We start from the raw sequence: 24067 nt of genomic DNA, 5'->3' as shown, positions 1-24067 counted from the left end.
CAAAGAAGTCATCAACGTCATGATTCAGACAAAGGTACTGGAAAAGTGTCCAAAGCCGTTTTCATCTCAAAAGCAACGAGAACAGAAAAGGAGATGCATGTGCGTGGGAAGCAATAAAAAATAAGTTTCATCATTGATGTCGCTTACCTTTTTACGCTCTTCTCCACAGATACAGCGCCGTGGATTACCATTGAACTCATTAACAAGTAAGTCACGAATCTGTACATCTCCATCCTTGCTGATGTAATTTCTCCTTAAGTACAGATCATAGCTCATTTAGCACTCTATAGTGAATCTGTCGCTTCGTCCAGTCTTGAGATCTGCACCTCTTTCAAGATTTGTGACTCTTGAAGCGAGGGAGCATCGAGAATTGAGGTACGGCTGGAACACTGTATGTGAATGGTTACGAGAAGCAGGCAAAGGCCAATCTTGTACTGACAGTTTACCATCAGGGCCTGACAGCATCACAATCGAGACACAGGCATCTGCAGAACTTTCCGTCGCTGTTGCCTGAACATGTTCTGGCGCAGCAAGCGGGAGCGTAAACCTATACTCAAACACAAGCCTCTGGAGTAACCGCAAAGCTGATTGATGATATCTTAACCACGGAATCGCATCTTCTCAAGCCCATTCATTTATTGTGCATGTGAGAAAAGCACCCTCTTGTTGGCAGGTGTGATCATCGCAGCATCTGTGCTGGGGATAAGGAAGTCAGAGCGTTACTGCAGCTTCATAGTAACAGAGAATCCCTTAAGGCAGAGTTCCTAAGATATCGCATCTGGAGGCACGATCAGTGCAATTACCTCTTTCGCTTCATCAAATTTCCAATCGTCTTGCAGTGCCGATAAAGTATACTGAATGATTCAATCAGGTAACATGGCTTGTCCATGTATACCCTGTACGTTGTTTAGCTTAAACATTAGGCTGTTTCATTGGCTATCACCATGTAAGAAGCACAAGGAAGGGTCACACCCACTTCGTGTCTGACCAACTGCGTGGTAGTTAGCACCTGTTCGCACGAGTGCAACGCTACCACAGCATGAGATAAGCAGGGCACCGGAGGTAACTTGTCTGCATTCAGTGAGTTTTCGATGTAACCAGACTCATAAGAACTGATGTTTTTAAACCGTCGTTATCCTCTGCAGATCTGTGTTATGTTAGACCAGAACGGATATCCCTCGTGTTAGCTTCACGAATTTGCCACCAATTCAATCGATTTATGCAATAAATTACTGTCAATAATTGTCCGTCGTGAATGTAATAGGCGCCCACAAACATTCCCGTTGCATTGACTCGTGATCTCAAAGGAAATAATTTCTCAGCACGACTTCTTTCGTAACCTATTGTAACATGTGATCACGTGCGCCTTTATAGAAATGATTCCTGACTCTTTGAATCCTTGGATCGTATAATCAATTGAGAATCCGTTAGTGGACCTCCCCACACGTGTGTATTATATTTGTGTATTTCATTAGCCCGAATAATATAAAAGTGACAAAACCATTTCCATATTCCTAAGAATCTCTGCTGATTGCAGACCCACTTTAGCCATTTCCACTATATCATGTTTAGGTGTGACACTGGGAGATGTTCGCGAAGAACATGCACAACGTCAGAAACCCAAGGACACACAGAAATCAACAACCGTCCACTTGAAAGAATCAGGCGAAACTACTGGAAAACCTGTATTGCGAATGAATCCAATGAAATGCATTGGACATACAATTTGTCACTGATGTGTCAAATTTGGAACTGACCTACAAATGTTTAACGCAAGACGTTTAGAATAGTTCAGTGGGGTCTTGTTGACCTCAACCGCTGTGTAGGATTAAAATGAATGATTGGGCTATGAAGTACTTGCACAACTTGCAAACGTTTTTATTACTTTTACAAACATTAATGTACGAACTGCGATTTTGTAAAACAGATTTGTCAATGATTATTCTGTTCTCTACTAAAATGCTAAGTGGTACCATTCAAGAAACATCCCATGTGCATTGACGGGAAATTAATTCATCTAATACCTTCATTAAGTCGTTGATATCTAGAAAAGTTCATTACATTTCCGGAAACAATCAGTAAAAACATGTACTGATATAGTCATTAGTCAGGTTAGATATGATGACAGTTGTCATGACAATATCTGTGCTGCATATTCCAAAACGTCATTTCTATCACGTAACCAATTCATTACAAATTAAAGTAACATACAAATGCCAATTGCACATAAAATGATGATGATGATGATGATAATGATGGGGGCGGTGATTGTCATCCACAGCCTCAACATCGAGCGTCAGGCAGAATAACAACAAGTACCATCTTTTAATGTCGCTAGGTATGACGCGAGAAGTGAATCGTTTCACCAATCTTCGGCGGGCAGATGCTCTATAACGCTAGTTCAGTAGCTTATAGTATCTTATCTTATCTTATCTTATCCATGGAGCGGTGTGACCGGTTCTTTTAAGGTGAAATAAGTTCAGAATGTTTAAGTACATGGATGACTGATACGATGACAACATCTGCCCAACTAGACGGACGTTATGGTAACCCTTTTTTTAAAAAATGATGCAGATAAACAAGTTTTTGTTATTCTTAAAAACACAAAAAACAGATCCCCATTACGAAATAACAACAAAAATATATTTTGTGGGCTATTGCTGTACGTTCTCTTTGAATAACAAACTTCCATTGGCAAAAGATACAGACAGATGGTCTGTGGGAGAAAAGTTATATTCCTCAGACATCGTAAAGGCTATTTTGAGACTGTATTTCCGCCCAGTACCGACTAATGTCAGTCAGCAAATGTATAAAATACTGAAAGCTGATACTAACCTTTCAACTACAGACCCCCTAGGCCGTGTGGCTCACCTTCAAATTTCAGAAAACTAATTCTAGTAATTACCAAACGTTTGAAAATACTCTTTGGCGTAATTCATTTGCAGTTACATTAACTGTCATGAAATGTTCTGTACATATGATCAGCAAAACTTGAATCGATTTGTATTGTGCGTTGACCGATGATACAGGTCGTGTGACATCAGCAAACTATCAGCTTTATGTTCAGCACCACTGGATACATGTGGTGATATCCCCAGAAGAATACTTTGGTCGAAAGGGATAGCGAGGGGGATCGGATGTCTGGTTAACTAGCTAAACAATGTCTTATTGAGACCAGCTTAATTGAAAGCTTTCGTCATATGGCTGGAATGTTGCTGAACGTGACAGTAAACAGTAGACACAAAGAATCCAACCTGACTGTTAGAGCTGTCCATTCTTTATATTAGAGACTTACGATCTGGTTCAAGCATATTTTATGTGAAATGTAAAACATGAGATTATGTGTCGTATTAGATTGGCAAAGTATTATTAGAAATAAGGCCATTTAAGATAGTACCCGCGCAGAACAAAACCTCTAAAATTTGATAGCTTGGTTGATCGGGTGTCATCGAATTACAAATGATTGCGTTGTTGCTCTTATACCTATTGCTGGTTTGTGTGCACACGAGCTGTCTATCCGCTGTGATAAACTACAAACACAAAATAAAATAAGAAGAACAAAATGTTATCAGAAATTAAGGGCTATTGCATTTCAAATGTCCTGCTCTGACCACAATCAAGCCAATATATTTGTTTTCGTATACCTGATTATCTAGAAGCTTTCTGGACCATTCCTTATTTTCCTTTTCGACTGAACTTGGTTACAAAGATTCAATAACGAACCAATTTCCTTCCATAAAAAGTTGAAAAAACATTGCTGGTACTTCCAGTGTTTTCGTATTATTTCACAGTATTGACTGTACAGTAGAGATGAATAGGCTCAAGTTTGAAGGAAAACATTGCTATCTGATTTGGTGAATTTCTGGAACTGTTCTTCTGCAATTCTAGCTCACGGGGTCCTTATGTCCCGTCGAAATATTTTGTTAAAGGCTTAAGTACAATCAACGATTTCAGTTAATGCACGCTTGTGGTTTCTCATTAGTCCTAATAGCATTGATCGTTGATGTTTCATCTATAACACTGTTATCATAACGACTGCTTCTGGTGTTATCTTAGCGGGCGTGTATGTGCAGTTTGTTAGCCCACTTTGCAGTGTTGAGATCTCTCTTATATCTCGTCAAAATGAACTCGGACCGGCAGCAAGAACTTGCTGAGCATCCAAAACTCTTGTTTAGATTGTCCTGTGTATATAGCAAGTGTCGATTGTAGATGTATTAACTGAAGGGTCGGTCGTTTTATCTGGGCGCGGTCTGCATTTTCAGAAATAACCTAAACTGAGAGCACTAATTTTGTTTTATTTATCAGGAAATTCAGAACACTTTTGAATGAACACAGCATTGTTGCTCATTCTTCTTTTTAGATTCCGGCATGGGAAAAGGAATGCCTTCTGTCAGGATGAGATATGTAGTATGTTGGGAAGAATGCGTATATTGTATCCATGATCCATATGTCAGATAACCCAATATGTTTGACCATGGCTTCAGACAAATGCTGTTAACGTACTGCCACTTAACATAACTCGTCTGCGCTCCAAACTTAACATTTCACGTACATTTCCATCGTCAACCAAGCTTGCCTTGATTATGTAATAAAAATACTTCATATGCGTCAAGCCGCGGTGAAGAATTACGTCCCTTGGTTGCGTGAGGATCCGATCGAGTCCACAACATACGAATTTTGTTTTCAGCTTTTCAATTATGTTAGCTTGTGTTTGTTTTCAACATAAATATCAAGAAAACGAGGCGAAAACTATATTCCCCACCACCCACACCATTTTGTGTTTGTTTGGTGCCTGGCAAAGCAGTATCCCTGTGAACATGAAGCGTTAACAGACCTATATTGCCATGATAAACACGCTGTTCCTTTACCTCAGACATAGTTCAGAGAGCATCAGTCCTAAACATTTTGCTGACAGTAGTGACTGAGTGAGTGCAGATTTGCGCTGCTTTTAGCATATTTACGGCGGAGGACACCAGAAATGGGTTTCATACATTGTATCCATTTGGGGATTCGAACCAGGGTCTTCAGCCTGACGAACGACCACTTTAACCACAAGACTACCCACTGACCCTTAATAAATGTGACCTACAAATAGTTTCGATACGACGCACGAACACTTGATGTCATTATATTCTTCAAGTAAGTGCAGCATATTCATGCGGACCATGAGATTTTAAAATAGACAGTCTAATTCATGAACATATTTGAAGATCAATGCTCATCATTTCAATCAATGGATTTTATGATCTAGGCTTCATTGTTTCAAGACCATCCTCATATAACGGGATCAGAACGACGTTAAAGAACAAACATGCAAACACAGGCTTCTTATGATTAGGGAAAGAGTGTTTTCGCTGTTATGCATAATTAAGGTTATTAAAAAACCATATTGATATTCACTCACTAAGTATTGTGTCTTCTTGTAATGTTACCTGACAGACCTGACAATGGGAAACGGATTTGTATGTAAAACCCCATCAGAGAAGTCGTATATTTCTCATCAAAAGATATACATTATCAAAAGGATGATTCTTGTAAAACCTTCGAAAAAATCAAGAGATCTACACCAACCGGTATAGATTGTCGACGGTGCATCAGTCACATGCTATCTGATACAGTGTCCATATCTCTGTTTGATATCAACAGATTAGAAGCACGATAATCATGTGTCTTAATCATGAACGCCTACACTTCCTCCCATAGAATGACGCTAAGCTGTTATCTGGCAAGATTGCGATATGTAAGCCAACAGCTCAGCTTTACACATCTGCACCAGGTTGTTTTCACCGATAATTTCAGAGGCAGGCTTACGATCTTGTCTAAAGTCCTTGACTTCGCTTCTTAAACATGCGTGAGTCACAGCCTATCCTTGGTGTTTTGAAATTTCATTTTAACTACCTAGACTTGATTAGGGAGAGAAATAATTATGTGAAACTAACAAACGGGCAAATATCATAACGAGCGAGTCTATCTTTACGCCACACTGAGCAGCATTCCGGGTATATGGCGGAGGTTTGTAAATAATCGAGTCGGGAGCAGACAATACAGTGATCAACAGCATGAGCATATGTGACATGTATGAACCAGATCAGCCCTATCCAGTTAGTTGCATCTTACGGTAAGTTTGGGTTACGGAAGATCCATTCTGTATAAATAGAATACAATAATTATGCAAAATCTGTAAACTGGGTTCATTTCACAACAAAGACATAAGTATGTTTCTGTTCTTGGCACATATTGTTTGCGATAGGGTACCGTATCCTGCCGTATCGGTGTCACCAGTAATGGATGAATGCAAAGGCAAACAAGCACGTGGAAAACACACCATTGTGGAAAATACATTCGCATCTACAGCAACGTGTTCAAACTATAGGCGGACCATTGTAGCATGCGTTTTACATGTAATACTTCAGTAAAACAAGTCATGAGTAAAGAGAAGAAGCTTCTCTTAAGGGAACATTATTGGGAGCAGGGTGATGCATTGCAAAGGAAATTCCCCTAAACAATTAATGAGTCGCAAGACATAACAAGGGTAAGAGCTTTTAACACATGCAAAGGATTGTTTATGTTGGGCTTGGAAAGACGTTCTTTCATTTTGTTGATTCATGAATGTTTAACTACACTGGGATATATTGACTACAACAAAACAATATGTTTATCTACTCGCAGATTCATTGTTAAACGTTGTGCTGTGTATGTGTTACGAGTATATTATGAGAGCTACACGTTTGGCTTCAGAGGGAAAATATGTGATACGAGTAACAGGGAAATGATGGTGCGTCTAGCAGGCGTTTTTATTGTAATGCTAATGACACGTCCTTAAAGCATGTATTCATTTCCTTATGTAATGTGGAATTAATTTGGAGTGATTTATCTTCTACTACATAAAACCGTTTGGCTGAAAAACGTTAAATTGTTAAACTGGTTACGTAATCTCGTCCCTTTTTCACCCGCTCCCACCCCTTTCCATTTTTCCTCACACATTCACCCAGTCCCTGGAGCAGTAGGGAAGCCTAATGGTTAATATGTGCGCTCGTCACGCTGAAGACCACAACGTGTGAAGTCCGTTTCTGGTGTTCCCGTCGTGATATTCCAGGATTGTTGCTAAAAGCGGCGTAAAACCATACTTACTCACCATCCCTACATTCATCATAACCTAACACTTGTACATGTGTAGTCATCATTCCAAACCTTACTTCAACTACATTCATCATCACCTAACAGATGTACATGTGTAGTCATCATTCCAAACGGTACTTCAACTACATTCATCATCACCTAGCAGATGTACATGTGTAGTCATCATTCCAAACCTTACTTCAACTACATTCATCATCACCTAACAGATGTACAAGTGTAGTCATCATTCCAAAAGGTGCTTCAACTACATTCATCATCACCTAACAGATGTACATGTGTAGTCATCATTCCAAACGGTACTTCAGCTACATTCATCATCACCTAGCAGATGCACAAGTGTAGTCATCATTCCAAAAGGTGCTTCAACTACATTCATCATCACCTAACAGATGTACATGTGTAGTCATCATTCCAAACGGTACTTCAACTACATTCACCATCACCTAACACTTGTACATGTGTAGTCATCATTCCAAACGGTACTTCAACTACATCCATCATCACCTAGCAGTTGTACATGTGTAGTCATCATTCCAAACGGTACTTCAACTACATTCATCATCACCTAACAGATGTACAAATGTAGTCATCATTCCAAACGGTACTTCAACTACATCCATCATCACCTAGCAGTTGTACATGTGTAGTCATCATTCCAAACGGTACTTCCACTACATACACTGGAACGTTCATTTCAAACGGCGTCTAGTGTGGTCTCTTTCTTCGCCACATGGAATCATTTATGCATACAACTTTTTTCACGGCTACAATTATGCATACTTTTGAATTTCCAATAACAGATTGATTTGATTATTATGTTAGATTTCCAATATCCCATCAACCTGGATTCCGAAAAACCAAACTCTGATTAGCTTTTCCAAACATTTCAGAGTTAAAATTAAAAACGCTGATTCCCAAACTCTATTGATTAACACTCACAGTAATTGTTCCAAAAATCGCATTAGTCTTCGCATCCCTCGCAAGGGGACCATGGTGACTTCAGTACACGCGCAACAATAATACTAATTACCCGTGTGCCATTATATTGACATGATGCATAAAGCGTTGCTAGACACACATTCCTTGCTTTGTAATAGAAATAAATCACGCACTCTAGCTCCTACAACTTGTACCGAATACAGAGTGTGCAAACATCCTAGTGGTACCAATTGGGGATTCCAGTATTAGGCAGAGTGATGCATTGTCCATCTGTGGTTAGTCTCTGTCGAGCGTGTTTTAATGATGTGTGTGACTATTTGGTGAGTCCGAACCTGGATGTTTAAGTGATATTTGAAATGTGTTTGGGTACATGCAAAATTGGAAAATGATGGATTATAAAGACATTAAGTAACTGTGTACATTAAATGTTCACTTTTTACAGTGAAGGTTAGAGTCGGTATCTTAATTATTAATGATAAGAGTACCGTTCGTTTACGCGAACACAAAAGCACATGAACATCCATTAGTATGCACACGGTTGAAATACTTGCCTTGCCTTTGCCTGTGTTGAACAAATGATATGATACATTCGGATGGTGCGTACAAACAACGCCGCTCATAGCAAACATTCCATATATCTACGGTGTTGTTATTTTCATTCAAATAGAATCCTGGCTTAACACCTTAACAATCGGTTCTGTTTGGGGCAGAATTTTGTCATTTGGGCTCAGTCCCTATATTGTCAGATTTAGGGTCCTGAGTACCCGCCGTATAATATAACAATACTTATCCAGGCTCGACTGTTCACGGACCGCAGAGTGCGACCTTAAAGGACCAACCAAGCAACATAACATCAGGCACAAGGGCAGCTCTAGACCGCTCCATTGGACCTTCACAAATCATCTTCTGCAATGTACGACAGGATGCAAGAATTGCTAATTCATATTTGTGCCATCACTGACTGGCATGTTGAGCATTCTTACCGTTTGCTGGAGACCATGTGGACGGTATATTGCCATTACAGAATAACTAGCAGGCATGTACCATCTGATATCAGCATCCCACACAATAGGAAACACACCAAACACAAATTGGGAATTGGGATGTATGTAACAATTTGGCTCTTGTGTTCTTTTTACATAGGAGAGTGTACACCTCGCGTTGATGGTATGCTATGAATGCTCACCCAACGATGAGAAGCATTGGGCAGATGATTCAGCCCAGCGTGTAACTACAAGCGATGTATACTGATGATATGTCAAGAACAAAAACACGTACATGTACCAGGGAACAATGCAGCACACAAAAACACGACCCGCATATCACATATTGTCTGTTGGGAAGTACCAAGTCGCTAAAACAAACTAAAGCATTCGTAGATGACGGTTGGATATGGATAATCTGAATTGCATACGCCTGTCCAAGATGGTGTTCTTTAGTATAAGAAGAACAACTTAACGGAGAGAAAATATATAACGATGACTGCTACGGATGAATCCAATAATAATGCTATCAGATAAGGTTAGTACAGTTTAATGCTGTTTCTTGGTGAATAATGGCGGGTGATTGTTACTTCGAGAAAAGAAACTTTCCTGGATGAGCAATTCATGAAAAGTAGGAACAAGTCACAAAAACACAAAACAATTTATTCCTGACTGATGTAATCTTCATCTTCTTCTTTTTTGTGCATATTTTTTTTTGGTGACAGTTTACGGACTAGTGTCAGGTGACATGTTTGAGTATGGAATTAACTTTACGGTCTGAAGGGTGCCCAGAACATTCACTTCATAGTATCCTCATCAGTGACATTCCCATCGGCGTCTTTTGGTGCTAACTGTGTCAGTGTCAGCTACAGTCGGTACAGACAGCCATGCTTATCCTTCACACGAAGATGGTAGACAAGTATAATCACTGAATTTCGATGATCCCCCCAATGTACTTTTCACGTAAAATGAAAATATATTTATATATGAGGCAGTACGTGGAGAAACACTTTGCCAATTGAATTTCATCTAAGCTTTCATAAGCAAATATTATTTAAACCTTAGGTGACGAAATACGTATGGTATTTGAATTAACTCCACATTATAAATCCTATACCCATTTGAAGTGTTGCTTAATTACATTCTAGATGTAACCGGGACATTATGCAAGGACGGGCCATGAGTGTATGGTGCGTGGAAAGGTACATCTATTGTTATCACCCTGGCAGTACAGACTGGGAACATTATACAAGGCCTGGCCTTGAGTGTATGGTGCGTGGAAAGGTGTGCACCATACGGTTCCTGGTAACCTTTCACCTCAACCACCTTACCTCATCCCTCCCACTCCCCCGGCACTTACAACAAGATTAGTGAGGTGGAAGACCTTGTTGCCTCGGGAAGATACGGCTAATGATGAAGATGAACCTACTGAGGAGAGGCCAGGATTGGGAGGAACAGATGCGTGATGACACAGCTGAAATCAAGGAAGCCTTTTTCTTGAAACCTTACCCTTAACCTTACAACGGTACAACACGTAAACCAATGTTACCCATTGTAGTTAGGACTAGATGAGTTAGAGGTGGGAGCTAACATAACAGGTGATACTTTTCGATGATGCATAGCCACATCAGTACCTAGATCACGGTCGAACCCATATGATAAAGGTAAACCTAGGGAGTGCTCTTGTGTGAGCGACCTATATGTGATAGGTGGAGGTAATATGGTACAAATACGCGTAGAGACAAAATGTGTCACTCAGGAATTCTTATATGTACGTAAGAACAAAAACACAGACAAGTGTAAAGACTAAAGTGTTGCAATGAATACCTCTAATCCCTTATGGATGAACTTATGTTGATGAAAAAGGACAAGACAAGAGTGGTTTTGGAAGAGGATAGCAATAAGGAACGATGAATGATTAGGTAAATTAATAAATTTGGGTTGTCAGGGATGACAGTGTGCGTGGGAATCTGATGCTTGGGTAATTAGTTAATCCTAGATTTAGTGGGTGGTGTAGTTTAGCACTGTGCAATGAATCTTTCCCAGTGAGATATTTTGACGCATTCAAAAGATGATTTAAAGCTCAATGAGGCCGATAACTACGGTTTGTTGCTCGACCTAATAAGCACAGGAGATGGGAAAACCAAATTCCCACATAGAGCACAGTACATGAGAGGCAATACCTAGAGGTACTTTTCTGTGGTGAAGTCTTGCCCTGACTATTTGAGCAAGACATAGAAATGCTTTCTGATAATCAATATTTTGTTTGAAGATTGATACACTACTAAAACCATATCCTACAGAACATTGTGTGCTATTTCGGTTTGACTTGACCGGTATCCCTTGTGATGATGTATATTTCTGACAAGGAACGATAACCCTAATATGTTTCACACATCCATGAACTGTATAAAACACAAACAAATTTCTGACAATATTAAAACAATTTGAACAAAATCTCCAAGGCGAAATCAGCAACAATAGTGTGAAATAGAACCGTTTGTTCATTTTTGATGAATGGCCACCTTCACTGGTACTATGGAAACTCCCAGATGCAATTGTCGTTGTGCCTCGAACTAACGAAGTAGTTCTGAAACGGCTACATTCCATTTCATATGCATGTGTCGATATCCGCTATACTATAGAGCATAATACTTGACATTATTGTTCGATTGTATCGACAGCGACATGTACCTTCTTGTTTTGTGCAATAACATTACACGTTGAGTCTTGATCACCAATAAATAACTATCATCAATCAAACTAAAATACAACTACCCAAAGCCATATTCACTACTGGTGACAAAGGGAGCTATTATACTATCAACATGTACAAACTGCAACTTCGAACAGTAATTCAAACCATTTGTAACCAGTGGAATTAATGACGGGAACTCTCATTTCTCAACCAGGAAAAGATGAATCAACATAGACACGGCTCTGTAACTCTGCATTGCTACAGGGACAAAAGATCTCAATATATGATCAGGTCACAACGCAGTGGTCTAAACGAACCAGATCTAAGTGCACAGAACAATGCTGTAATAATGATGATAAATAGAATATGAATTATGTATCATGGACAAAACCGCAATGAAATTAATATCGAACATGCATTGCAATGAGAGCACACGGAAAGACATAATAATACTGGGTCGCGGACATGCACTTATGCAAAAATATCTCAGCGTTGAAAAATGGTTTTGAAGCATAGATGTGAGACTTAATCGATGTGGACATGATTAACTCTGTTCTCCACCGCCTTTCAGAAACACCAATTAGTCAGAAGCACATGGTTCTGACAACAGCTGGAACAGAGCAACCACGTGGCACCGCCTGTAGAACCTCTGTCCGATTCCGAGACTACTGTACATTGACTACACGTCCACAATATGAAAACTTAGAACTGTGCACTTGTAAAGTATTGATGTCCCTCCATTACCAGAATTCAATGTCCTTGATATAAGAAAACACAGATACCTTGGAATCATTACTTGTACACTAATTAAATCGGACCTAAATCAGAATCACTTATAGATCATACATGCAGACTACAAGTACCAACATAAAGAGAAATGGAGAAATGATAAAATACAGACATATTGATCTACACATGACTTTGAAAAATGCACCCACTTTCCTTACATTTTTACACAGAAGGAATCCATAACGAAATGTGTTAGTCATGTTTATCGTCATCTTCTTAAGTGATGGATTGACAACTCTTACGGCAGGGAACCATGTAAAATAGCTGACATACAAATTCATTTTGGTTATAAAATCTATCATACACCTGTGATGTACACAAATGTCAGACTTGAGTGGATAATTTTCTTATAATGAGCCAAGAAAACCTTAATTGGATACCCATAAGCATTACAGCATTGCCTTTTACTTAATGCTTAAACGTTGAAGATCATAATGTCTTCAGGTAATTATTTGCACAATGTATATTGATGAAGTTAGCATTTACAGATACACATGTATTTGTAAATGATATCTAAGACTGTCATTGTGTCCTCTCCTGGGAGCTCTGCTATCTATCCTGTTACTGCAAAAACGTTCCCGGCACGAAATGGCATAGCTATTAACTGTCGAGTACCTGAGCATTTCGAGCAATTCTATGCTGACTCGTAGGCCATGGCCGTGCATGTGCTCCATAAAACACAACACACAACGTAACCTGTCTACATCGAGTGGTACCTTCCTCTTGTGTAAACACCATTAATACTTCACTACGCACCCACGTCTCAGGTCGAGAAAAAAATCGGGCTAGAACTGGTCTTGGCAACCTGTTTTTATCGTCAGAGGCTACTGACGGAATCGTGTGGTCGGGCACGCTGTCTCACGTCACAGTCGCTTAGATCTATCCTCATGCTGTTGATCACTGGATTATATTGTCCAGATTCGATTTTAGACCGCCGCATTATAGCTGGACTGTGGCTGAATGCAGCGTTAAACAACCAACCAACCAGCCAACGTGTTAAGAAATCTCTTATAGCAATACGTTTGAACACGCATAACTCAAACGGCCTTGATGTGACCCGATTCTTGTATATGTATAATGTCTTATGCATACAATAATGCCGCTTTACAAGAAGCTGTCTGTATTCGAAATTGCATGTTTTACTTCGGTTCTTCTATAAATTTTTATGAGGTTCTTGGACGACTTGAGTTTGATCTTCAGTCACAACGACAGGGCTACGTTGTGATCCACAACGGCATCATAAAAATATCTGAGGCTTCGCAAGTGTGGGGTTCCATGAATGTTGCTCTCATACCTTACCGCTGTATATGATGTTTATACGAGCGTGAATGCACTCATGTCTGTGAGGTCTCATGAAATGGCAATTTTCCCTTAACGAATTGATTCCTTTGTTATTTTCCCATAGTTTTCACTCCAGATCAAAACCGAAACACGTTATGTGTACATCCTCAACCGTCGCTACAATTATGAGCAGCATACTCATCTCACTTTCTGTTAAGGGCTGTTTGAGGACAAGAACGTGCAAAACCGTTTCAAAGGGCCGACAGCAAAAGACAGTATTTTTTAGCAATTTGCATTTCTCCATACTTCACAGCAAGCACCTGCTTCTACATCATTTCATCATTTGATATGCATAACGAGACAACCGGGACGTGTGTTGTGATTATTGTACGTATTCAGTTTAAATTGAAGATGAACAAGGAAGCCACAGAAGTCATTCTGCAACATTCCACGATTTGAAGACAAATAACTCAACGTTTTGTTAAAGCCATGGTTCTTTGCAAGGGTTTGCAAGCCACTCACAATAACATACAACTTCTTCTAGGTTATCATGCCATTCAAATCATCTACAGAATATATTCCCTGAGGGAATGGAGGATCTGTTTGATGCATATATTAAATGAACTCCTTCTGACGAAAAAACCACACAATCCAGAATAATAAACTTTATTTCATGGTTATCCTCCTGCCAAGCGAGGTGGCTGAATATGAATAATGTTTTTCCAATGGCAAACAAGAAATATTCAATACATGCATTAGTTACAAATAAGATTCAAATAGGAACATGCTCTGTCATTCAGGGCAATATTGTTGCGCTACATGTGTTGTTAGTTTATGCCACAGTCTCTTGCGATGAATGATGTCGATGTGATAGATCATTTTGGGGATCTTATTTAGTTACATGTGTTCTCATGTCTCCAAATATCGTAAATCATTCATAGGTATCTATGTGCTGGTCTGGAGGTTAAAGAGATTCACAACACCACAGACTGTGGTTCGATGCCCAAGGCTACCATGGTAACTATGTAGCAGTCTTTAGATTCGACAGGGGGTAATCTAATTCAAAATTTGATTCTCCCACTGTCTTATTATCTGTCACAACGATGAGTAGAAACATTTACACACAACCAATGGGTTCAAAGACGTTCATAATTTGATGAATTCCCGAGTAGTAAATCGTATATACAGTGGGGGAAATCCAGAATTCAAACCAACAACCATCTTGTTGATGACCAGTGCCTAGAGTTTAGAAGCTCTCTTAGCGCGAAGATAGTTGTGTATTAATGTTAACGTATGGCACTTACGACTATCTTAGCGCTAAGAGAGCTTGGAAATCTAGGCCCAGAATAATGAGACCTATTTATGGTTAATGGTATAGCTGATGACAAGATGAAGTATGTTGCTTGCTAAATGCAAAGTAGAAGGCCACGAACGATGTCAGTATCAACTGGCACTTAAGTGTGACAATGAGACTGATACATAACCATATACGTGTCTTATACTGCACCGATTGCCTCAGATAACACACGGCAATTTGCTCGTGACGTTATCTCAGACCGATATGATGGAGAATGGCTTCTGTTTGGCCCAGACCTTTGCCCAAGGCTTACAGTGAGTAATGTTCTCATTAGGTCTTAATCTTGGGAAGATGGTTTTACCTTTGCTATCCCTTCCACTGGCACATGGGTCAGAAAGCAATGTTTTCTTAAGGATCACTTAAACATTTATACCATGGAACGACATCTGCAAAGCACTAGAGGTTTGTTAGAGTCATTCGGAAGATGGCACGGGCATGCCAGAATGTGGTCAGGTTTATGTTGAACAACACTGTCATAAACACAGTCGGTGATTGGAGAGATAATAATAGCCTGCAATACACACAGCTTGTCCAAGCCAGGAGATTTTTACACGGGGGAACATAACCGCTTCCGTGACTAGAGTCACCTTCAAAGGAACACTTCCCATATAATGAGGAGTTATCAAAATTAGCAGAACGTGATTATGGGGATGGCCATTAAGTTAACTTACTGAGCATGGAGGAAGCGAGTTCTGTATGGGAAATCCACTTAAGTGATAAAAACGGGGACAATTTAATCAATAACCTGCACGTTGTTATGACAGAAACAGCATCTTAGCGCGTATATCTGGTTTACTATGCTACACCATGTTGAACACAATACGTGCCATAATATTGATGTAGTTAACACGATGTTCATATAACTGAAGACGTTTTGTAAATATATATCAAAGAGGAAAATGCGATGATTATTTCTCCTAAAGTGGTTTTAATGAGATTTTCATAAATGCATTTTGATCAAATGCTACTTTGTGGCTTAAGCGCTCATTGAACCTATGTACCAGGATTGATTTCCCCAAGAGTTTGACATGTGAGACCCATTAATTGTTTCATGTACCTGGTCAGATCATTTTAATTCTCACAATCGATGTGTTATCGTGTTAGTATCCCGTGTCCATTGTGATGAAGGTGAGGGTGGGGGTGGGGGGTAGAATAAAGTTTATTTCCTTTTCATATATTTCAAAAATGTGTCAACAATGTCGACTGTATGACTGTCATTGTATTAAACGGAAACGCCACAGCTTAATTAACACAAGCCACCTTAGTGGAGGGATGAATATACATTGAATATCAATATCAATATCGATATCAATATCTATGAATATACATTGACATTCTGGCATAAGATGAACCACGTGTTTGGATAAAGGTAGACGTGGTAACATGTTCCTTATCATTTGAACATTCAAAGTAGATGGTTGCCGTATTCTTCCACGTACTATAGTACAGGCGCCTTTGACCTCCCATACGAGATGGTATATTAATCACAAGGTTATCATAATGGCAAGTAACGTTAACACTGAAATAGAAACACTCGTGACATATGGGATCTCAGTGATGAAACTTCAGATTTAACTTCACAATATAAATTGTAAATCCTGTGAAAAATAATTCGCAAATATATATAACTTCGACATTAACATAAATAGCTGTTATGAGGTTCTATAAGCACACGTTGCTAGGTTCCCGGCACGTGTCCATTCCTTCATCCTGAAATATGGTTGTCATCACAAACATTCCCACTCACCTCTTTTTGTTTTTGTCCACGGAGCCAGCTACGTCAATGCTGCAGACCACAATCACAAAAAGGAGATCCAAGAATATCCAGCCAGTGGACCCTACACGTGTCCTCATTGTGAGGAGAGGTCAGACGGAAGCCTGTTATCTTAAATGAAGGTTTGAGTTTACAATTTTGAAACTTGAATAATTTCTTCTTGTAAGAACTGTATCTTATTTTATAATCAGAGAGATGGGGTGAGAAGCTTGGTGAAAACAATAGCTCCACGAGCTCTGCTTTGCGTGTCACTACAAGGTTTGAAGTACGTGGAGTTACTGATGAACCAGATCAAGCCCCGGGCTGAATAACGGTGAAAGAATATCCTCCACAAAGTAACCCGTATCTCTGATAACTTATCCTTCCGCACACAGCAAACTCTCAATGCTGAACAGCTGTCTGCCTAGCCCACCTGTCAATCTTACACCCTCTGCGCGTGCGTTAGCTCCGCCTTCAACGGCAAAGGTAAGCGTAGATTACCACGGCGCAGCGCTAATTACTGGGTTCCGATTTCACCGGTGATCGAAGCCTGTTCATGCTGCTGATTATGAGGGAACGCTGTTCTGTTGCCTCTTCATCTGTGTTTTTCACAACCTGTTCAGTTTTCTCGCACTGGTGTTTGAAATGGACTAAATTCCAATAGCCGCTCTTTGTACCCGACACTTCTGCTGGCGCAAGCACTTTCTTCTGTCGTCGGATCAATTTTCGTCGTGTGTTGGTTATCTAAGTATGACCGATCTGAGGTTGCCGAGAAAGCCTCCACAACCGTCACAGTGTCCGCATCGATTCACAGTAAGAATAATCCCATAGAAAAACGTTTCCTGAGATCTTTGGAGAATTTGCCCTTTTTAATATGAAACCAATTTACATCGGGGATTACCCGAACCAGTAAACCTTGATTTTAATCATGGTGAATTAAGCAGCCAACCGCTTCAGTATGCTGCCACTAATTTCTGGGATTGCCCAGAAGTCGGTTTGGCCCGCCAACTTATTACATATGGAATCTGGAATAACATGGGAAAACAAGCGCTTTGGTAAGGCGATGTTACCAGGCTACCTTTAAAGTGTTACATGCGCATTATAAACATACATAACGTCATGTACGGGTCGATATTCGGAGTTTATTGCTCTTTCCAGGAGTCCCCATTATTGTAAGTGAATCCGTTCTAATAATGTTCAACATGTACGGAAGGCAACGTTGACCGCACGTATCGTTTTACACAGTAGCGTCCCTTAGTCGTGTTAGAACCCGCTCTCTGCTTGAGATTTGGCATCCACATACCGTATTCGTTAGTTTCAGTAAATAACTATAAAATGTTTAAATTTGCACTGTGCGTACATATATTCAGCTGTCAATAGACGGTGGAGACGCCTACTGGTTAAAGTGTTCGCTCGTCAACGATCAAGATCCGAGTTCATCAATTTTCACTCCACTTACACATTCCTCTAACGGGGGGCGGCGGAGTAGCTGAGTGGTTAAAGCGTTCACTTGTCACGCTGAAGATTTGAGTTCGTTAAGTCTCACTCCCCATAAACACTCAGCTAAATGTTGGCAATGGAGTAACTTGTCGATAACACGTTCGCTCGTCACGCACGTGATTCGAGTTCGTCAGCTTTTAATTCCCGTAAACATTCAGCTTATTGTGGGCCATCAGGAGTTCATTAAGCTTTTTCAAAAAATTCCGTACACATTGAACAAACTAGGGCAAGCGCAGTAGCCTAGTGGTCAAAGCGTTCGCTCGTCACATCCACAATCCACGTTGGTCAGTTATCACACCTCCCGTACACATTCATATGCATTTCCCAGGCGGGCAGGTCACTCGCCGTGAGGAGGTTAACATTGCCCCATATATGCGTCTCTCGCCTTAATAACTTAAATAAAGGGTTTAAACATTGAAAACTGGGATCGGCGCCCCGATGGTATCGAGATGCGACTATGAAAGTGGTCACATGCCACAGCTGATATGTCATGAGTGAATGGTTTTACGACTGCTTTGTCTATATTTCAATAACATCCCGACGTGTGAGATAAGTATAACAAGGAACCCAATAGTGACTCAGATCTCAAGTTTATCTCTTGAATCATTCACTGATAACTCATTTAGTTTGAAATCACCAGTGAGCCGTTTCTTACGGGAAGTCACTCTTCACTCTTCCTTTAAGTTTAGGTTGACACCGCTCCCAGTAATATTCCAGCGAAAACACGACAGGAGACACCAGAAATGGGCTTCACACATTGTACCCATGTAGGAAATCGAACCTGGTTAATCGGCGTGACGAGCGAACGCATCAACCACTTGGCTACCATGCTTTCGCTTATCCTTTAAAACGTATGGGAGATTCATGCGACAGACTCTGTAAGGTAATAAAATGAAATACATGTAATTATTACTGCAGCGCTCGTCTTTCGTTGCGAGTGCGTGAGTAATTGACTTTCGTTTTAACGATGCTTTTAACTGTATTAAAATCCTTTAAATGGCGTCTTGGCAGCTCAATGATGAACCATGCAGGTGGCAGACTTCCATCATTACCCTCGAGTAGGAGTATGGTCAGACAAATCTTGACATATAATAGTGGCGAACCAGAAATCGAACCAACTATCATAGGATTCTGGCATGCCCAAGGGACGCAACTATGTACAGTGACATATGTAGTGCACTCATCACAAGTCAGACTGTTATTAATGTGAGAGCAGATTTCTAATATCGGTGGGTGACAATGTGTACATTTGCCGATGTCATCATGTTCTGGCGGCGTAGATCAACCCTCATCACATCAAACTCTAATGTGTCTGGTCCAAATACGACTAACAACAATATCCCTTTCATACAGCTGCAACACCATACAACCACTTATTCATTAACGCCAGCTTATTCTGTCATTTCAATGTACAGAATTCTACACCAACTAATAACCTAGACTGGTTGGGGCAGTCCGCCTCTTTGGCAATACACTAATCCTTTCATAAACTACGCATGAAGTGAACACGGGCGATGATGAAGGTAATATGCATAGAACACAAAAAGCTGGATGTTTGCACGGCCGTTCCTTGGAGTAGAAAAGCTAAATAGCTTCGGGTGATTAGTCTTTCAGACAAACCCTTAATTCTTGCTTTACATCACAACGTGCGTGTTGTAGCAATCTATTCCATCTGCAATATAAACATTGAGTGGAATTACCATGTTCTCTCTATAATTCTTCAGACCCTAACATTTTAATTTATAAAGTTTTACTTCCTGGATTTGTGCCATAAATTATGATACCGTGTAACCGATCCCTGTGTCTTGTATCAACGCTCACGTAAACGTACCCAAGTCCTTCTCAAGGAAATATATGACTGTACGTTTAGTCATATTACGTTATACTCAGTTAAAGTTAGGGAGTTCTGGTGCCCCTCCCACTGTGATATTGCTGGACTATTGCTAAGAGCGTTCTGAAACTAAACTCACTTAACCAAGCATCTGTTGTGTTGGCTTGACCCGAATAAAATGTTCCTTTGATAGTTATCATTTTCTCTTTTTTCCATTGACTACTGTCTATTCATTGGTATGTTTCTGAAATACCATTAACCATTCGAGGTATCAAGGCATTGTGGCAAACATTGTCATTATCCTAAATGAAAAAGGTGCACCGAGTAGATCAAGGCCCATCAAAAGGCCTCTGTGCACATTTTAGCTAAGGGTACTTATCAACCCCAAACACACAAGCAGGTCAGGGTTAGAACTGATCTTCAGCAACCCATACTTGATGTAACCATGTGTCACACATGTCACCTTATCCCATTTCAGTACATCGATGCACATGCTGTTGATCACTAGGATATCTGGTCCAGTCTCCATTATTTACAGACCACCGTCATTCAGCTGCAATACTGCTGAGTGAGGCGTTAAACAAACGAATTGCAATATAAATATCCACGTGCATTATTGTACGGCGCCAGGCAGCAAACAATCAACAGTAATTGCGCTTCGGGTGTCCTACTGGTCTACCAGTCCGCGAGCACCTGGTGTCGTGCCCGACTCTCGTGATCCATTTCATGTAAGTTTCACTGTATATCTGTCGACGTTAAGTCATTGACGCCAATGAGCACGGGTACTCTGCTGGCAAACCCATGATCGTGATAAGAGACGGTGAACGAGTATGGTTTTACGCTGCGTTACCGATATTCCAGAAATATCGCGGTGGTGTTCGAAGATTAAAAAACAACAACAAAAAAACAAAACAAAGCGTGATGAAGATAATTACAAGTTGAGACAGTATCAACGAAGTACAGTACTGAGTTCTTTATTTTGCAACTCTGAACCTGAGTGGCACTGGACCCAAAACGTGATGCCAAACAATGCACTAAAGTTTTCTTCTAATCTCACCAGACCAAAGGTTGTTTCCAGGGATAAGCAATGTTAAAAAATCAACACGAACTCTACACGCTAATCAATATCCAGACGTTCATGGTAAGACAAGTGTCTCTCTTTAGACATTACCAGCTGCACTGTTCGCCATTATCTGACATTCTCATTAGGGTGTCTACGACTTCTGTTATCCTTGATGGCTTTGGGAACGTGGCCGCTGCTGCCAAGAACACTGCCACTAAACCCTTGTGCCAGCGAGTAACATTGTTCATACAATATTTCCTAGAATTTCTCTCAGTAATAGTGAAGAATTATTGGAAGGTTGTCGACTGAATGCGGTTGTTGTTCAACGCTGCATTCGACAAAATTCCAACTTTCAGTCACTGAAAGATCGAATCTGGACCAGACAAACCCGGGGCGGCAAGTACTCATATTGCTAAAAATTTAATTCTAATTCTGATCGTCACAGGTTTCCTCTCAAATCCTTGCTTTTATTTTAGGCTAACCCAGTTGTCACGCCACGGGGCCGGGTTCTATTTAACACGTAGAAGCAATCTGTGAAGCCCATTTCTGGTTTTCCCCGTTTAGATATTGTTGTAAAATTGCTAAAGCAAAGGACAAACATCAACGCACTCCCTCACTGTGTTACTCGTCTGTGTTTAACCATCTCACTACAACACGTAGCTGTGCTGTGTTACAAACCACCTATGTTTAACTGTAAGTCAGCCAATACTTTTGTATCCCCGTTGTGGGGAACTGGCTCTTTATATAGTCCACTACTGATGTTCATCCAAGACACTGCTTACGGTAACCACTGCTTTTACAGTAACCAGTTTGACGATCGAGCACATTAGAAGGCATACCTCGGGCTATGAGCAAGCAAGCTAGTCCATGTGTTGTAGACAGTATTGATTTGTAGACATCCTTGATATAAGCCGGTTGATCTTCGCGAGCTTTAAAAGATGACTTCGTCAACTGTCATGTTCTCTATATGTCATGCTTCATAGCAAAAACAGAGTGCCGTGGACCTGTTCCCACCATGATATGCTTGAGTATGTGACCACTCACTCACTCACTCACTCACTCACTCACTCACTGATTCTTGTGGCAACGTCCGCATGATAGTGGTACTAGTGTTTCACATATATCTATGGTTGATGTAGTGGGCTGAAGCACCAATGTTACTTCTGCTGCATGTCTATATTGAAATTATCTGTGTTGCGAATATCAGTGTTTTCATTCTCGACTGCTCTCCCTCGACGAGAAAAGTTTTCAAAATCTATCAGAAACGATTCACGTTAGTCTGTGCTCACATCAGCGATCCCGTTATTTCCCGAATGTTTAAAACAGTTCTTATCGCTCGTGTCTACGATAAATATTCTTTTTTCAAAATCATTGTTCAACATGATGAGAACATTAACATGCCCCTCGGTGTATTAAAAAATAAACTATTTTCATTCTCCATCATTTCATTCGTACGGCACATCCCGCTGTGCACATCAATCGAAGACGTAAGCACATACACCACGTGCTTAATGTTATATTTACCTTGGTCACTCTGTCATTGTTGCCAGTGTTTGGGGATGGCAGACTCCGCAAACATGCAAACATGAAAGCGTAGAGCTCTTCCGGCAGAGGGAAGTCGTAGTTCTCTTGGCGAGAAGTCGTTTTCTTAAGTCTGAGAGAAACAGTAAACTTAATCTGTACTTCTCTAGTGTCGTGGTTGCAAGTATTGTTGGCGAAAACGTGAGAGAGTATGCTTGACACAACAGATACATGATATGGCCAAGTTGCCAACTGACCTAAGGCGTCAGAATTCTCTGTGCTCAGCTGAGTCGTTTCAGTTCAAAGATCCTCCTCCTGTTACATATGAATGTTGTTTTTTCGGTCTGGTTTCTCTAAACTGATGAACGATACGTACCTTCCTCAAATGGTTAGTGCCTTTCAATAATTATGAATACAAAATAGCTAAAACAGCAAGTAGCGTTGAGGCCGCTTTGACCTAATCTGTGTGAAGAAGCCTCAGTATTTGGTGCATTGTAGCGTTACGAAGGTTTTCTTTCACGTCAAAAACATCCTTAATTCTTTCCTACGTTTCCCGAGAACCACGCACCTAAAGGTTACTTTTCTGATAATAGAGAATTGAGCTTTGTGATGTTTTCCCAAGAGCTAATTTACACCTTTAGTCTTAGCATTGTAATAGACCCTACTTTCATCAAATGTATATGTTAGGCAGACTTTCAAAGTTTAATTACATTATCTTGTATGGTGTTGGATAATACTGGCTTTCCCTAACACTATTATCTATGAATGTGGTCGTGTAGTTGCCCCCACCATGATCTATAATAGGCACACACACAACTCATTAACAAAACATTGCTTTTGGAACATAATCAGCCAATCCTTTCAAATCCAGATTGAGATTTACAAATTAAATATACCACTGGGGATACACGGAAATGCTAAATTACGACCCAAATTCTATATTTCAATTTGAACGCGTATTTATGAATGCGAATTGACATCGGAAGTCCATTACACCGGTCTGACACTGCAATGCCTGTTCTTCAAGTCATTTTCGATTCTTACTTAGTAAACAGCAGTTTAATGACTTTCAAGCGCTTCAATTCATATGTACACGTCCATTATGCAACCCAAACTGACAGGTAGTATGTATGTTTGCAGGTTCACGTGTTGGGAGCAGTATCACCCTGCAAGGAGGTGCTACTGGGACCACTTTTCAATGCACTATTTAAC

At 40.3% G+C, this 24067-nt stretch overlaps 1 protein-coding gene across 3 annotated transcripts in view; it reads right to left on the bottom strand.

The window, feature by feature from the left end:
* LOC137274251 (glycine receptor subunit alpha-1-like) overlaps window positions 1-17143 on the bottom strand; it is a 69706-nt gene extending 52563 nt beyond the window's left edge. Inside the window, exon 1 of one of the 3 annotated variants that reach the window (XM_067807343.1) lies at window positions 16935-17143. In XM_067807343.1, the coding sequence (XP_067663444.1) occupies window positions 16935-17041 (107 nt within the window). In that variant the 5' untranslated portion in view covers window positions 17042-17143. Of the gene's footprint in view, window positions 1-147; window positions 1005-16934 lie in introns of those variants that run through there. The other 2 variants (XM_067807344.1, XM_067807342.1) reach the window with 2 other exon arrangements.
* Window positions 17144-24067: the final 6924 nt, after the last annotated feature.

The sequence above is a fragment of the Haliotis asinina genome, chromosome 2, assembly GCF_037392515.1.
Source record: "Haliotis asinina isolate JCU_RB_2024 chromosome 2, JCU_Hal_asi_v2, whole genome shotgun sequence".
In the NCBI taxonomy this organism is placed as follows: Eukaryota; Metazoa; Mollusca; class Gastropoda; order Lepetellida; family Haliotidae; genus Haliotis; species Haliotis asinina.
Note: the sequence above shows the minus strand (reverse complement) of the source record. Positions and strands in the feature narration are given on the sequence as shown.